At 44.5% G+C, this 17785-nt stretch overlaps 1 protein-coding gene across 2 annotated transcripts; it reads right to left on the reverse strand.

The window, feature by feature from the left end:
* Positions 1-998: 998 nt before the first annotated feature.
* Positions 999-13965, reverse strand: LOC120045116 (rho GTPase-activating protein 35-like). 2 transcript variants are annotated; one of them, XM_038990007.1, is made up of 8 exons: positions 13544-13965; positions 13312-13364; positions 4552-8450; positions 3940-4081; positions 3361-3438; positions 2814-2945; positions 2198-2303; positions 999-2006 (listed from the first exon to the last, which is right to left on the reverse strand). In XM_038990007.1, the coding sequence occupies exons 3-8, from the start codon at positions 8272-8274 to the stop codon at positions 1601-1603; spliced, it is 4587 nt and encodes a 1528-aa protein (XP_038845935.1). In that variant the 5' UTR covers positions 8275-8450; positions 13312-13364; positions 13544-13965; the 3' UTR covers positions 999-1600. The 2 variants fall into 2 exon arrangements, with proteins under 2 accessions (XP_038845935.1, XP_038845934.1); XM_038990006.1 differs by having other exon boundaries at positions 13312-13965.
* Positions 13966-17785: the final 3820 nt, after the last annotated feature.

The raw sequence follows: 17785 nt of genomic DNA on the forward strand, positions 1-17785 counted from the left end.
TTACTGTACAGTAGTTTGTTGCCGTGGTAGTGTTTTCTGTATGCACACCTTGCCTCAGTTTAAGATGAGTACAAAGAGTTCAACTGGCTAGACAACCATAACAACATATCTGGCATCATTTTGCAATAGGGCAGTGGTTTCCATGGCCACCAGATAACACAGTGGAACAAATACAGTACATAGAGGACTTGTCTGGTATAACTAATGTCTCTCTAACCTCTCCCTCATTATGCTACTGTCTGAGGTTTCTGTCAATAATTCCCATAATCAATCTTCAATGTTCAATCATCAAACCCTAATTGATGGAGTGGACCTGAGGTCATCTTAACCAAGAGCATTCCTCTCCTGGATCCTAAAGGGCCTGATTAACTGACCCTGGCTCAAACTTACTTGCCTAAACAACACCAGGCAACTTCCATATTCGCAACCATTAGTAAAGCAACAGCAGTTCTAAACAGAGACGGGGAACTGTGTGCTATTCAAACCTGCATTCTCAGAACAAACTATTTCTGTCTTGACTAAGATGAAAGACGAATGTGTAATCAGTATTATGGTTTGGTTTTCCATGGGGTTATAAAGTGAGCCCTGAATCCTCTAAAATAACACTTTTATGACAGGGTCATGTTAACGAGTCCCTCTCTACTACTGCCACACCCACCCGGCCATTAAAACAAAGTCAATTGATCAAGGATGTATTTCATGGAACTTCACACTAGAGTTTAAAAGTGCTTCAGATAAGTATGTGGATACAAATACAAGGGTTTGGATGTAAACAACATTTTGATCTGCCAAGGCCCCTTCAGAGAGACAATGGGTATGGCTGTTTGAGCTGGGAACTCAACACACTAAAACATTCTGGCCCAACAACACCCTTTTGGGATATTTTTTTTTTTACAAAAACATTCTGACCATTAAAGTGCATCCTTGGATGTCCCCCCACTCTCCCAAACTACCCCCCCCCCCCCCATCCCCACTGAACCCCCCCCCCAACCCCATAGCAGGGGTCCTTCAGGCAGAGAGGGAGGCTCCCCAAACAGCGGTGTGGCACGTTACTGCCGACAGCCTTCAGAGCACAGTCCATACATCCAGTGGCTACTTTCATTAACAAACAGATGTAAAATTATTATACACAAATAACAACATAGCTATGGGCACAAATCATATCTTCCAACTTGACATGGAGGCTTGGACTTTTTCATTATAGTGTATCATTAGGGTTAAAATGGTTGGTTGGCAGAGAGATTCTTACTGTAACAATGAAACCCACTCTGTTCTTTCTCCTGGCCCTCCTGTTGGTGAGTCCTAGAGTCAGATTATCAGGGGGTGGAGGGGAAGAGTCAGCATTGGGATCTGCACTGGCACACAGGTGGCAGGGGCAGGTCAGCTGGATGCTGTTCACTAGTGGCAAGTTTGTTTGTCAAGCGCTCCTCGTCTCCTCTCTCTCTCTCTTTATCTGTGTTATTATCAATGACCAAACAAGGTAGTGTCAGTGTGTGTGTTGGTGTGTGTGTTTTTGTGTGTGTGTAAGTGACGGAGGTCCAGCATCATCAGATCAGGGGTACAGCGTGTGCTCCCTTCTCGGTGTCTTTCACAGTGTCTTTTAGAGTGTCTCTTGCTCGGTGGGGGCGCAGTGGGGGTGTTGGTGGAGAGGGGGCAGGAGGGACTGCAGGGGTGACTGGGGGGTGGTGGGCGGCGACTGCTGCAGGAGGCTGAATTGTGTGGTGGTGGGGGGAGGGGAGGAGCGGTAGCAGGAATAGGCAGAGCCCCCGGTGGTGGTGGTGGTGGGGGAGGCAGGGAAGCCAGCCAGGCCAGTGGGGGAGTCCAGGAGGGGCTGGTTGTAGAAGAAGAAAGCACACTGGTGGATGAAGGTCTCGATGATTGTCTGGTAGGTCCGCGTGGCCGTCAGGGCGTCCATGGTGGTGAAGTCTGGCCGCATCAGAGTGGGCCAGAAACAGATGGACAGATTCTCACTGGTCATCAGGTTCTGTCTGCTCAGCTGGCTCACCCTGGGAGAGACAACACAATACACCCCCATCAACAACAGCATGACAACAGCTACTAGTGTAATAACATTATTACACAGGTATAAGAGCTACTTGATGATACATGTTACAAAACATGCAAATGGTTTCAGTCACAATGCAGTCAGGGCCAAGGTCATAGAATGAAACAGTTAGCCAGTCTGATCTGCACTCACTTGTGTAAGTGGCTCATGACAAATCTGAAAACGTCATAGTTCTCCCTGGGGAACTTCCTCAGCACATCCTTCATGGTGTACAGCCTTTGTTCTCTGTCGTTGATTTCTGTGCACACACACAGGGAGGGGGTCAGTGCTATGACTCACATGTTTTCAACTCCATATGCAGCACTACATACAGTATACATCTACACACAGTTATAATATATTATATTTTCTGAGAAGAAAACACGACATATCCTTATCCCACCCTCTACGAGAAATCCTCCCCAACACTTACAGTACCCTGTAAGAACTTGACTGTCAAAAATCACAAGAATCACTCCCTGAACAACCACTCAGCACCACCCTTGTACCCCACACTGACTCCCCCACCCTGCTCAATGTCTTACTGAACCCTTCAGAACCCTTGTACCCCTCCCTGACCCCAGCCAGCTCCATGTCCTACTGAGCCCTCCAGAACCCCAGTACCCCTCCCTGATCCCAGCCAGCTCCATGTCTTACTGAACCCTCCAAAACCTTTGTACCCCTCCCTAACCCCAGCCTGCTCAATGTCTTACTGAGCTCTCCAGAACCCCAGTACCCCTTCCTAACCCCAGCCAGCTCCAAGTCTTACTGAAGGCCTCGAGCAGCTCCACCTGCAGGATGCAGGGCACCAACGGCTCCGGCAGCTCAGAGAAGAAGGCCTTCAGAGCCCCAGCCACCGTGTTGATGGCAAAGTCCTTCTCCACTAGGTCCAGCCCATGGTCTAGAGGAGAAAAGAGGTAGAGGGATAGAGAGGTAAAACAAGATGGGGGAGAGGGAGATGAAGAGGGAAGAAGAGCAGGAGAGGAAGGTGAGATGTAGAAGAAGAGAAAGAGGAGAGAGTGGTAGAGGGAGGTGAGGGGGAGGAGAGAAAAACAGGTAGGGGAGGGAGGAGAAAGGGGAAGAGAGAAGAATAGGAATAGTGTGTAAGAGGTAGTCGGCTTTGTCACTGTTCTAAATATATTTTGTTGTAGGCCATAATTTCCTCTACAGCTCATGTGTCAATATATTGATTAGCCAAATAACTAACCAGGGTTAGTCCAGGGGTTAGGGACAGAGTGTGGTAAGTATTACAGTCAATCCATCCATGGGTCTGATACAATGTTTTAGACCAGACAGGACTAGGTACAGTAACTCACCCTGGTCAAACTGCCTCTGCATGCTCTCCATCTCACACTTGTTCCCACTCACCCTGTAGAGCCCCTCTGTGTTGAGACCTGCAGAGAGACAGAGATTGAAACCAGGAAGAATGCTTCATTCCATCGACTTCATCTGCATTACGTCATTATCCATTTCCTGTAAAGTCAATGAGGGCACTGCTGAAGTACAGAACTTGATCACTGGCTACATTTGCTCTAGTGTAGTTAGTTATTCTTGGCTTATTAAACGTAAATAGAGTTGGGAAGAAAAATAATCATTACATTCACATTACATTTTTTTTCATTTAGCAGATGCCCTCATCCAGAATGGCTTACATTAAAGCACATTGAAAATGAACAATCTCATAAAGTGATTATTGAAAGTAAAACTTTCACAGTGCAACACTAAAAAGACATAACACATTTTCATAATTCAGCACCACAGATTTACCTCAGAATTATCAACAATAAGATTCTGCCTATGTTTTGGACAGCATCCACGTCAAATAGCATAATGAACAAGACAAATACACACACACAAACACAGGGGAGAAGAGGAGACAGAAAATTGTGACCTACCTGTGGTCTCAATGAAGTGGACACACTTGTCAATAAAAAGTGGGATAGGTCTGTCTGGGAACACCACATTGACCAGGGGTACCCCGAAGTAGTTGCTCTCCAGGGGCTTGGGAATAGAGGGCCGAGGCTTTGGTCTGGTTTTCTGCACAGAAACAGGAATGTTGACATTGTTAATGACCAAGTCCATATTAGAATGGTTGTTCATTATGTCAACACTATGTTCAATTCAGCTGTAAGCTGGCAAACTAAATTAGCCGTTATCTATTCAGCATCAACAGCTGCCGCATCAAGTGTCTTAGACACTCTGAAATACAGGCTTAAATTCTATCCACTCACTTACTTAGAACTTACTTTCTATGAATAGCATGTTAGCATGGAGGAATAGTTTTGATTAAAACAATCAAGCAATTATGCATCAAAAAAGTTATTTCAAAAGTAGAGTTCACGTGAGAAATCATAATAACCATGTTGTCAATACTTAACCACTTTTATCGTATCAAAGCTAGCCATCCATTTACCTAAACTTGAAAGACAATAGTCATTCAAACTTGAAAATTATAGTGTTAACCCATTAGCAGTTAAGAGGAGAATACTAAGTGAAGAAATACGTACCTTGGCAGTTCGCCGTAGGCTCTTCAGAATGTTCCTCTTCTTGGTGTCCTCTCCCTCCTCATTGATGATGTCTCCTTTCAGGGTTCCGAACTCATCCTCCTTGGTCTTTGGCAGGGCCCCCATCTCGTCGTCGCTGCCAATGAAGCTAGTGCGAAAGCTGCTGAACTTACCCAGGCGTTTCGAGCGGTCACGGTACAGCCGGGGCTTCACCCCCGCCGCCGAGAACTTCCTGCAGCGCTCCAGGGAACTGCTGTCCGCCTCACTGTCCGAGCCGTTCCCATTTGAGTGCATCCTGTTGGCGTTGCGGATGGTGATTATTTTGCCCTGCGTGCTGTCATGGGGCACAGAGTAGATGATCTCCTCGTTGCTGGGCCGGGGCTTGGACACAGCATCCATGGGCTCTGCATAGTCTGAGGGGTCGTAACCTCCGTCCCCACCTGGTACCCATGTCACAGCAGAGGGCAGGGAGCGACGGTGGCCCATGGTGTCTGTGTTGTAGGGGTTTCGGCCCACCTTCCGGAAGTCAAAGGTCACAGTGGGCTTGGGCCTCACCTGGGGAGGGACCTTGCTGTTGAGTTTGTTCTCAAAGGAGCTGATGTCAGAGATGACAGAGACATCGCTGGAGTCCAGGTCAGGCAGGTTGAAGCCCCCACCATGGGAGGTGAGTGTGCCATCGAAGTAGGGTGGGGAGGGCTCCACGTCATCCACATCAGAGTCTAGGAACATGTTGCCAGGGCTGGGTGAGCTACAGCGAGGGGAGTAGGCAGTGTCGTTAAAGCAGGCCTCTGCCACGTTATCATACATGTGTGTTGCCTCCACAATGTTGCGTTTCTCCACCACCTCCATCAGGAAGTGCTGGAACATCTCTATCCTGTGCAGGCCGCCCACCACCCCTCCAGACCCACACACCACACTGTTGAACCTGCCCTCTATCTCTTGGGCCAGCTCCTCTCCCTGGACTAGCTGCTCTCTGGCAGACTCACTTTCTGTGAGCTCCACCTGGCTCTCCCCTACTGCCAGCAGCTGAACAGGGATGATGTCCTGGATCTCACACAGGAAGGCACATAGAGTCTCCAGGGAGGCCTTGCGTCGGGCTGAGTACACAGCGATGTAGCCATGCACTAATCTGCTCTTCCTCAGGGAGAAGGAGGCGTGGTAGGAAAGAAGGGAGAGCTCAATCACCTGTTTGTGAGGCCCCACTGTCTGCTCCAGTATCACTGAGGTCCCACTATTGGATGTTGGCCTGCAGTGCTGAGGCAGTAGGAAGGGAGAGAGGAGCTGTTCCACGTCGTAGTTGTCTCCACACATCAAGCACATGACGATGCGGACGTCTGCCTCTGGGCTGGGCTGGTGAGGAGAGTCTCTTGGGCCTGGAGGTTTAGGGGGCAGAGGTGGGGAGCTGCTACTAAAAGATGAGCTCCTCCTAGAGTCCAGGAGACCCCTCAATACTTGATTGATCTGACTGTCATTCACATTATGCCCATAGCCCACACCAGGAGAGGCTGGGTCTAGGAAGCTACACTGCAGTCTCCTTGCTACCTGCTGTCCCTGTGTTATTAGGCCTAAGGCAGTTTCTCCCCCAATATCTGCATATGTCCCTACTCCCCTTTTAGTAACCAAGAGCAGAGACGTTAAAAGCTGAGCTATATGGCTGTCCCTTCTACCTATTGTTGACTCCCGCAACCTTTCAATGCTTTCTACGACGTAGGTTAGGGACTCTTTTGAGTTGTACAGACACAGGCATCCATGGGGTGTGAAAGTGGGAGTGTGAAAGGAATTTACAGGAAGTCGTATGTTTCCCTCGATAGGTCGCAGGGTCAACTCATACATTTTCCCATCCAGCACATACCGGTCGTCATTGGTACAGAGAGTCCTGATCTCATTGGCAAACTCCCTGGCCAGTCCGTCTTTGCCCAATATCACAAGGTTGATTCGGTCAGCTTTAATATCCCCAAAATGGGACTTCACATTGAAGAATGGGTAGCATGTTGGGAAACGTGAGGCCAGGAGCTGCTCTATCTTGAAGTCTCCACACTGTGGGCTGCTGGGACAGGTCTCCTTGGTTGGGTGGTAGACAAAGTGGATATGCTTCAACACCAGAGCATCTCTCTCAGCTGGAAGCTTCTGCAGGGTCTTGAACCTCTGCTCCTCCCCTAAAACCTCCTGGATGGCCCCCATCTTCTCCTTGCTGGGCTTGGCATCCACCTCCAGCTCATAGAAGAGCTCAGAGTACTCCAGCAGCAGCTCCTGGAAGTCCTCTTTAGCGTGGTCTATTATCTCTTTCTGGTGGCGGTTGTAGAGGTCCAGGTACTCTGATTCCTCCAACCATTGGTAGAAGTCTTCGTTCATGATGAAGCTGCGGGCTTCTTCCCAGGGCTTGCCTGGCGTGACAAAGGGAGAACAGGCCAGCTTGTGCTTGAACTCCTGCCTCATCTCGGCCCGCTTGCACTCATTCCTCAGGTGCTCCAGGTGGGCGTTGAAAATGTACTCGGCTGGGGCCGTCTCCAGCAGGTCTGAGGGGATGCGCTCATCCTCCATGTTATCTATGTGAGACGTGTCCTCCCATGGAGAGTCCTCCAGAACTACAAACCAGTGGGCAAAGTGCTGCTTAGACTCCAGGACCTTCTGAACCCCAGACCAGCTCAGCTGGTCGATCTCATCAAGGTCAGGCACCAGGGAGCTAAGTGCTAGAGGAAGAGTGCTCAGATAGATTTTCCGACGTCTCTCAATGTGCTCCTGTTTCAGACGGTACACATGCTGCTGGAAGAGCTTCTTGCATTTCGCTGTACCCTCTAGAAAGACGTATTCTTTGAACTCTGAAGAGCTGTGCATGCGTCGGCTGGTGTTAAGCCAGGTCTCGTTGTGGTTCTTCACTACGCGGTTGACTAGCCATTCGTATCGGTCTTTAGCCAGGGCTATCTGCTGACTCTGGAGCTTGAGGGCCTCAAAGTAAGGAATGATCTTGGGCTTGCCCCTGCTCTTATCAATGAGTTGCACCAAAGCAATGAAAGCTAGGTCAACATTGATGTTAGAGCGTGCAGATGTCTCCACTACTGGAAGACTCTTTTTAGTGATGGCAAAGGTGTGAGAATCTTTGATGTAGCGTTCAACCCCCTCATCACACTTGGTTAAGACCAGCACAATGGGCTTCTTTGTTTTGCTCAGCTGACCATAAAGGTTTGTGACAAACTTCAACTGGTCGTCAAAGTTGCGGTTCATCCCCCTACTGACGTCCACACAGAGCATGAACCCGTCAGCCTGTATCTTGCCCTCAGGCATCTGCTTCTGCTCAAAGTCCTGCTCCAGCCCCAGCTGGTCCGTGCAGAAGTACATAAGCTTCTCTGCAGAGGCCAGCTTGGTGGAGGCCGCCCTCTTGATATAGGGCTGCATGGCAGTGCTGCGGTGTGGCTGGAACGTCTGGTCATCAATGAACTCGGTCTGCTCCACCACATGCATCTTGCACTCCGGCCCCTCCTCCACCACCCGCCCCACCTCTCCCCAGAACAGGAAGTGGTCATTGTTAACCACTCTGCCCCCGAAGTCACTGGTGCTCAGCACTGACGTGTGGTCCAGATAGAAGTCATCAGCACTGGGGCGCACAAAGCGGTTACACAGGCAGGACTTACCCACTCCACACTGGCCCTTCTCTTTCTCAGTCCCTGACAAACCCACAACAATAAGATTGTATGTGGGTGACTTAGCATCCTGCTTTTTCGCCATCATTATCGTCTGCTGACACTCATCATGCCATATTCAGGGACTCGATAGAAGAGTACACCTGGATGTGAGTGGCAGATTAGTTGGTGTTTCCTCTAGTGTGCTTCATGTTTAATTACAGCAGTGTAGGGGTGTAGCAAAGGCAGAGGCTTCTCTCAGTCATTTCTAATGTAGCTATGAGCCTGTCAGGAAGAAAAAGAGCACAAAAATCAAATAATTAGCTAAACAAAATCTTAATTTATGTTTAAAAAAGGAACAAATATTAGTTTGAGCCAAGTTAACCTTATTTCTGCTCTCATCAAAAAAAGAACAGTCAAACACCTTCACAAGAACGACAGTGGTTAAAAGAAGACAAGACTAAGAATACTTTCCCTTCAACTTAATGAGAGAACACTGAGTAGGGGCAAGAATTTCTCATTTCTAATCCGCTCTCAATCTGGGCTGGCCTTTTAATAGAACAGGGTCGTTCCACCTCAAAAAGCACAAGAAAGAGTTGACACACACCATCTCAGATTGTTCTGAAATCGTTTCTGTTGTTAGAAACAGAACATTAGCAGTCCTGCAACATTATTCTGTTTTAATATAAATTGACCTAATTGATTTTATCCAAATTGGCCATTTAAAATGTATAGGATTCATATAATAGTCAATATAGTACCAAACATCCAACTTGGACCTAACTTTTTTTCTAACAATGAGTTACACATGAGGAATCCAAAGGAATGGTCAAAAGCCAGTCACGGAACCCCCCATTCCAATCCCACCCCAACAACGAGTATATCAAAAATCTAATCAAATGTTATTAGTCACACGCGCCTAATACAACAGGTGTAGACCTCACGGTGAAATGCTTACTTACGAGCCCCTAACCAACAATGCAGTTTAAAAAAAATATGAATAAGAATAAGAAATAAAAGTACCAAGTAATTAAATGAGCAGCAGTAAAATAACAATAGCGAGACTATATACGGGGGGGGGGGGGGGGGGTACCGGTACAGAGTTAATGTGCGGGGGCACCGGTTAGTTGAGGCAATATGAACATGTAGAGTTATTAAAGTGACTATGCATAGATGATAACAACAGAGAGTAGCAGCGGTGTGAGGAGGAGGGGGGGGCAATGCAAATAGTCTGGGTGGCCATTTGATTAGATGTTCAGGAGTCTTATGGCTTGGTGGGGTAGAAGCTGTTTAGAAGCCTCTTGGACCTAGACTTGGCACTCCGGTACCGGTCTGTGTCTGACAAGTACTATGAAGCTGCAGCTCTGAGTATTGTTTCTCCATTATATATAATATATTCCTAGTGAATTTGGTGATTGTTTCAAATGGTAACTTTTTAAGATTTGTGGCACAAAGCCAATGCAAATCAATAGTACCTATATTAGCATTTTCACACTTCATATTCAAATCACCTGAAAGTATCTAAAAAATATATTGTGTAATTCAATGATGTTACTTTTAGAGGATTTGGTTATGAAGCACAAAAATACTATTATAAATACCATTGACTTGCATTTGAAACAGTGGCCTGGTAAACAAAACCAAAGCATGGATTGCCGTCATACATGTTACCAAAAGTATGTGGACACCTGCTCGTCAAACATCTCATTCCAAAATCATGACCATTAATATGGAGTTGGTCCCCCCCTTTGCTGCAATAACAGCCTCCACTCTTCTGGGAAGTCTTTCCACTAGATGTTGGAACATTGCTGTGGGGACTTGCTTCCATTCAGCCACAAGAGCATTAGTGAGGTCGGGCACTGATGTTGAGCGATTAGGCCAGGCTCGACAAACCGTTTCTGTATGGACCTCGCTTTGTGCACGGGGGCATTGTCATGCTGAAACAGGAAAGGGCCTTCCCCAAACTGTTGCCACAAAGTTGGAAGCACAGAATCGTCTAGAGAGTCCTTGTATGCTGTAGCGTTAAGAATTATCTTCACTGGAACTAAGGGGTTTAGACCGGACCATGAAAAACAGCCCCAGACCATTATTCCTCCTCCACCAAACTTTACAGTTGGCACTATGCATTCGGTTCTCCTGGCATCCGCCAAACCCATATTCGTCTGTCTGTCGGCGTGATTCATCACTCCAGATAACGTTTCCACTGCTCCAGAGTCCAATGGCGGTGAGCTTTACACCACTCCATGGAAATGGAAATGGAAACCCATTTCATGAAGCTCCCGACAAACTGTTATTGTGCTGACGTTGCTTCCAGAGGCAGTTTGTAACTTGGTAGTGAGTGTTGCAACCGAAGACAGACAATTTTTACACGCTACATGCTTCAACACTCAGGGTCCCGTTCTGTGAGCTTATGTGGCCTACCACTTCACGACTGAGCAAGTGGTTGCTCCTAGATGTTTCCATTTCACAACAGCACTTACAGTTGACCGGGGCAGCTCTAGCAGCGCAGAAAGTTGATGGACTGACTTGTTAGAAAGGTGGCATCATATGACAGTGGCATGTTGAAAGTCACTGAGCTCTTCAGTAAGGCCATTTGTACTGCGAATGTTTATCTATTAAGATTGCAAGGATGTGTGCTCGATTTTATACACCTGTCAGCAACAGTTGTGGCTGAAATTGCCTAATCCAAATTCACTGAGAATACATTACAAAGGATGAAGAAACAATTCTCAGAGCCGCAGCTCCATACTAGTTGTCAGAAATAGAAAACTGATACTGTATCCCAGTGGAGGCTGCTGAGGGGAGGACGGCTCATAATAATGGCTGGAATGGAGTAAATGGAATGGTATCAGAAACATGTTTTTGTGTTTGATACCATTCACTCCATTCCAGCCATTATTATGAGCCGTCCTCATAACTGCTGTATACTCTTTGTTGGGTTGGGATTAGCGTGGGGTGTGGGGGTCCATGGATGGCTTTTGACCATTTACATGAGGATGTCTTAGTCATTGTTAGAAAACTATTTGGTCCAAATAAGATGTAAGGTACTTTATTTATTAAATATTATATGAATCCTATAAATTAAAAATGGCCAATTGGTGTACAATCAATTCGTTTAATTTCTCAGAGATCAAATTATATCTCAACAAAATAACGTGGCAGGGATGCTAATCTTATACGTTTCTAACTACAAGAAACGATTTCTGAAAAATCTGAGATGGTGGGTTTCATGGCTTGCTGAAATGACATGGAACAAGCCAACACCAAATGCAATATACAAAGAAAAACTCAATATCCCTGCAAATCAAGCGAGACAGTAAATATGTTGAGGGTGTATGTAGTGAAAAGATTACATTTTCTTTTTTTTTGCCTTGTATGAGAGATGTCACATGAAAGGAGCCTAAATGGGACTGGAGACATGGGTACTCTCCACCATGGATCCACATACTTCAACTCAATGACAAACTTATCACATACAGGCTACTGACAATCCCATAAAAGGATCACACCAACTGCAATACAACATCAAGTACATACAACATCAAGTACAATACAACATCAAGTACAATACAACATGTGAGGAGTTGGTCACGTAAAGTGGATGAATCAATGTTAGCCCTAAACCCAACTTGGGATTTGGATCATTAACCTGCTAGTTAGCAGTTTGGTTCCCTAGCCACGAGGCTGTACTGTACTTCTGCTCAGAGCTATCTTTTTTTAGGCTCTTTTTCTGCCTACTTTATGACTTGGCAGGTTTTGGAGTATGAGCAGGGATGGGAGTGAAGGGGAGGAAGAGGAGAAGCACTCACACTAATTGGAGTCCCATCCTACCTATCGCTAGCCAAAAGCATTGAGGGGATGGATGGTCTGTGTGTCTCATAACTATGTAAGATACGTCCTTATCTCGATGGTGGCCAAGGACCTCTTCAGACAAAGGGCTAAGCAGTGCTCTTGGTTTCCTTGCCAACCGGGACCTTTAGCTGGTCACTATTAAGGATCTATGCTCTTGACTATGGCCTTGATCCTGAATATCATGATCATGGATGAATGACAACACACATTTAGGTAAACATCAACCTCTTTAGACAGCAACAAAAATATAAACTCATCAGCCAGAGGTCTGTTTGCACTGTTCTTATTGTAATAGCTTCCCAATTGCTGTGTTTATACTGTTGCCAAACAAAGAAAAAACAACAGATGATAGATCTGCCCAGCATACAGACAATCACTAATTAGCATAATCCAGTCTACTGCATGTACACAGTAACCTATCATAATCACCAGTGTTAGAATCAGGTAAGGTTTGGTGTACTCTTGTCTGTCAAGTTGCCAAGCAGTATATTTGACACAGAGGAAGGGGCTATACTGGAGAAACTCCATAACTACAACCAAATGATGACAAGAGGAGGCACGAAGTACAACCAGAAAACAAATCACACTGTATTATTGTGATAAAAATCACTCATGTAAATAGACTATTGATGTACTTACTGTATCAATATTGACATGAAATGTGGACTACAAACTGACAGGCTACTGCCATTTAATAAAACTGTTTTCATTATTATTGTTTACAAAAGGAGGCATCTCCATATATTCTAAACCTATATGAAATCTAGCATTTAAAACATGCCTAAATAGCCCATCAAAGGCAAAGTAGGCAGTCCATCATGAAGCTCAGCTGTGCAAGGCCTGACTGACAACCAGATTGAACAGGCAAGTTATTTGGAAATGAAAACAAGCAAGTCACTACCCTACCCTCTGATTGTAAAGATACATCATTTTCTATATTCAGAAGCACAAACATAATTGCGCCAAATTGTTTGACATTGTCAATATATAGTGGGTTGGTTACAACTCCTTATGCATATTTGAATGGATTAACAACGATTTTGGAATGAATGTTCATGGAAAGCACTGGCCACGCCAGGCCTCTTGTCCACAGAATGAAATAGCCGACTCGTAACTAAACCCATTCACCTCGTATTTATTTCTGAATCCACTTGCACTTTTTAATCATCACCCAAAGATACATTTGTAACAGACAATTGATACATTGTGAGTCAATTGATCATGAGAATGTTTAGCTGGAACACTGGTTTCAGTCTGTGTTTCAGATTAAAATGGGGAGAAAGTGAATACATACCATCGCATTCTCCCTGAATCTGTCAGGCCAGCGCTTGCCGCAGCCCTCGCCGCCTGATATACATGGACAAGAAACAGAAATGTAGCTCGTTTGATTCCGAAACAGACACAAATAACTATACATATGTTGTTATTGTTAGCTTGACAGATTAATTGTAAGTCTATATCCCTATTTTGATGATTTCCAATTCCATTGATATTTTCGTTGTCTTTGTGATAATACAACTACTAACGTAAAAACAATGATCTTCCTGTTTTTTTTCTCTCCTCGGGAGAATAAAAGCTTGTTTCACCGTCTTCTCCTTGGTTCACCACGTTGCTTTTGTCCAATTATTATGTCCATTGTTGTGCCAACATTATGCTGGATCGATCATGCACGGGACACTGGTCGAGGTTGCTGCAATTACCGTACAAGGATTATTCTAAACTGGCTTCATGCAATAAATTGGTAATGTCCTTATCAATTTAACAAGAGATTGCGTGTGTGTGAAAGTGTTTTTTCCCCAGCTTCCCAATAATGGCGGCGGCCCTCCTCCCTGAGCTAATTCTCCTCTCCTTTTCTCGGAAAATGGGGAGCTACGGAGACAGACGCGGCAAAGACTCGCCCAGCGGTGCACACACACAACTGCAGAACGTCGCTATTTACAAAGGCGAGACGCTGCTGTCATGCCGACACGCGCAATCACCATCACTGCTACAAAGGTGACATTAGCCAATGTATGTCAAGGGTGATAATGGCTGTGATATATCTCTGTGCATTCCTGCTTTTCACAAACTAACCAATATATTTTTAATAGAGTTCTATTTTGTCTGAACAAAATGACATCACCTGCTTTGGTAGGCCTTATGTCTTTGTCTTCGTCTTATTCTTTTATTATTGTGTCCTGCTTTAAATTCACACAATGCGTCATAGTAATATTTGTTCAAATTATTATTATTAGGCTCATCCTTGTTCTGAGACCAGTCCCAAAAGAGATTAAAATACTTTCAAGTAAAAGTGAAAGGATAGGCCAACTTTTTAACATTGTCTAAAAAATAATATTTCCTATCCAACATTGTACAATATACTGTATCTTGGAGTTTCCACTAGCTTCTAGAGACTATAGCCACAAAGTCAGATCCCCCTCCACAAAGTCAAAATTGGCAAAACATTTTTTTTTTTTTTTTTTTGGTCTTAATTAAGGTTAGCAGCGTGGTTAAGATTAGGGTTATGTTTAAAATCAATTTTTAACAATATAAATTGTAGAAATGGGCGGGGTTTATGACTTTGTGGGTAAAGAACTGGTTTTAATGACGACCCTATCTTGTGGGCTTCTATAAATCTGATGCCGTAAAGGCTATTGCCGCCCCCTGGTGTAGCCTACTGTTGTGTACGTATATTTGTACAAATAAATACAGGTTTTACACGTCTATGGATGGGGCCAGTGCTACTGCAATATATATATGTAATAATTTAGCCCGAATACGCGTTGAATATATGCAATAGATACATTTGAAGTTCAGCCACAGCAGCACACGTCACACCAACATTATATATTGGATAATTGATGACGTACTTAAAAAACATTTGCGCACGGGGAGGCAAGCGTTGGAACGACAGGACAAGACACCATGGTGACAGTTCGTCTCCTGACACTTTTCTAATGCGGTTGTTTGAGTGGATTACGGAGCTCGTGTGGGATTTCATAAATAACGGGAACATAAATTAAGTATACAGCTTTAAGGTAAGCTTTAATTCAAGCATTTTCTTATCTTTGGCTATAGCATTTCTTCAATTAGCTGAAATATTACATTTATGGATAAGGTGATCAAGGCTACTCAAAGGAGGAACTCATCATGGTATTTTGTAGCTGAGTGCAACCTTTGCAGCTAACGTTAGCTTTATAATAATAGTTAACTAAATTACCCTTTATATATATATAAAAGACCAAGTCCGTTGTATGGCATGAACAGCTCAAATAAGCAAAGAGAAACCACAGTCCATCATTACTTTAAGACATGAAGGTCAGTCAATACGGAAGAATTTGGAGTTTCTTCAAGTGCAGTCACAAAAACCATCAAGCGCTATGATGAAACTGGCTCTCATGAGGACCGCCACAGGAATGGAAGACCCAGAGTTACCTCTGCTGCAGAGGATAAGTTCATTAGAGTTACCAGCCTCAGAAATTGCAGCCCAAATAAATGCTTCACAGAGTTCAAGTAACAGACACATCTCAACATTAACTGTTCAGAGGAGCCTGTGTGAATCAGGCCTTCATGGTTGAATTGCTGCAAAGAAACCACTACTAAAGGACACCAATAATAAGAAGAGACTTGCTTGGGCCAAGAAACACGAGCAATGGACATTAGACCGGTGGAAATTTGTCCTTTGGTCTGATGAGTCCAAATTGGAGATTTGGAGACCGCCGTGTCTTTGTGAGACGAAGAGTAGGTGAACGGATGATCTCCGCATGTGTATTTCCCACCGTGAAGCATGGAGGAGATGTTATGGTGTGGGGTTGCTTTGCTGCTGACACTGTCAGTGATTTATTTAGAATTCAAGGCACACTTAACCAGCATGGCTGCCACAGCATTCTGCAGCGATACGCCATCCCATCTGGTTTGGGCTTAGTGGGACTATCATTTGTTTTCAACAGGACAATGACCCAACACACCTCCAGGCGGTGTAAGGGCTATTTCACCAAGAAGGAGAGTGATGGAGTGCTGCATCAGATGACCTGGCCTCCACAATCCCCCGACCTAAACCAAATTGAGATGGTTTGGGATGAGTCCGAGCGCAGAGTGAAGGAAAAGCAACTAACAAGTGCTCAGCATATGTGGGAACTCCTTTAAGACTGTTGGAAAAACATTCCAGGTGAAGCTGGTTGAGAGAATGCCAAGACTGCAAAGCTGTCATCAAGACAAAGGGTGGCTATTTGAAGAATCTCAAATATGAAATATTCTTTGATTTGTGTAACACTTTTTTGGTTACTACATGAATCCATATGTGTTATTTCGTAGTTTTGATGTCTTCACTGTTATTCTACAATGTAGAAAATACATAGCGTAGGGGTTGGTAACGTTAGGCTCCCAAGTGGCGCAGCGGTCTAAGGCACTGCATCTCAGTACTAGATGTGTTACTACAGACCCTAGTTTGATTCCAGGCTGTATCACAACTGCCTGTGATTGGGAGTCCCATAGGGTGGCGCACAATTGGCCCAGCGTCGTCCGGGTTAGGGAGCGTTTGGCCAGGGTAGGCCGTAATTGTAAATAAGAATTTGTTCTTAACTGACTTGCCTAGTTAAATAAAGGTTAAATGAACAATATATATATTTTTTTATATCTGTCAGTCTACTAATTAACCTATACAAATAGGCCCTATTATATATCAAAATCAAATTTGCTATCCTATACTTGTAACTTGTAGGCCTCATGTGCTGCACCAGAATCACATGTTCTCTTCTGCTTTATCATAGTTTGAACGATGTGCGTAATTCCAGGCCATTTAATACAGTATAATACAATACAGTACAGTAATACAGTTCACACTAAAAAAGATTAGCCTACTGGAGCTAGTTTAATTTATTTACCCAAGAGAGCATATAGCTAGCTACATATATGAGTTTTTATGTTTTTATGTTGTGCGTAATGTGCAGTAGCCTACAGTATATCATATATGTATTGGATAATGGCACAATCATTTTGGCTTTTTTGGGCTTGGGATCATTAAATGTCGTTAATGTAGGGTTCATAAAATGTATTTAATGTATGGCTCATCAGGCTCAGGTAGCATCAGGTTTCATATCCAGACATATTCATATGCTTTATAATGCTTTTGAATGACATTTCCGGTTTTGGTGGGAAATACCGGGTTACCCGGGAGAAATACACGGGAAAATATTCAACCCTAGTGTGGACTCTGCTAGCCTCCTCTGTTAGATCAGATTGACCTTGGAATGAGCCTCCCTCCTCACTGGAAGATGATATGTGTTCTCTTTCTGTGGTGCATGAGGGAACATCATTATCTGACATATTTCAGTCAGCTGCGGAATGTCACCAAAAATGCAACTGTAATGCCAAGGTCAAACTCCTTTACAAAATTCCTCAGTTTCTTATTAGCTTATTAAATATGACCATGCACTCTGTTGTGTGAACTAAAGTTACTAAACTGCAATGCATAGGGTCACTCAGTTGCTTTTTGTCTCTAGGCCTACAGTTCATCTGTTGTTGTTGTGTGGTTTGTTGCTTGTGTTTGCATGAGCCATGTCCTATTTTTGGGCATACCACACAGTGTCTCTATTGATGCCCAGGTACCTGATCTGAGCTCACTTCCTCCTCTCCTCTATGCCACTTTCTGTTTAAAGGCCAACCATGGTGGTTTCCCAGAACCACAACCCCACAATGCACTTTCAACTTCAAGCATAAATTATTTCCTGCGTTTTCATAAATTTCAGCATTTCATGCACTCATTTGAGACAATTTCCACACTGCCACGT

This window comes from Salvelinus namaycush, chromosome 3 (genome assembly GCF_016432855.1).
Source record: "Salvelinus namaycush isolate Seneca chromosome 3, SaNama_1.0, whole genome shotgun sequence".
Classification (NCBI taxonomy): Eukaryota; Metazoa; Chordata; class Actinopteri; order Salmoniformes; family Salmonidae; genus Salvelinus; species Salvelinus namaycush.

Excerpts from the sequence above, each read along its gene's own strand:
- LOC120045116 (XM_038990007.1), bottom strand. The coding sequence starts at position 8,274 with ATGATGGCGAAAAAGCAGGATGCTAAGTCACCCACATACAATCTTATT. Across the intron at positions 3,439-3,939 it reads CCACTTCATTGAGACCACAG|GTCTCAACACAGAGGGGCTC; the intron begins GTAGGTCACAAT and ends GTCTCTCTGCAG. Across the intron at positions 2,946-3,360 it reads GCAGAGGCAGTTTGACCAGG|ACCATGGGCTGGACCTAGTG; the intron begins GTGAGTTACTGT and ends TTTCTCCTCTAG.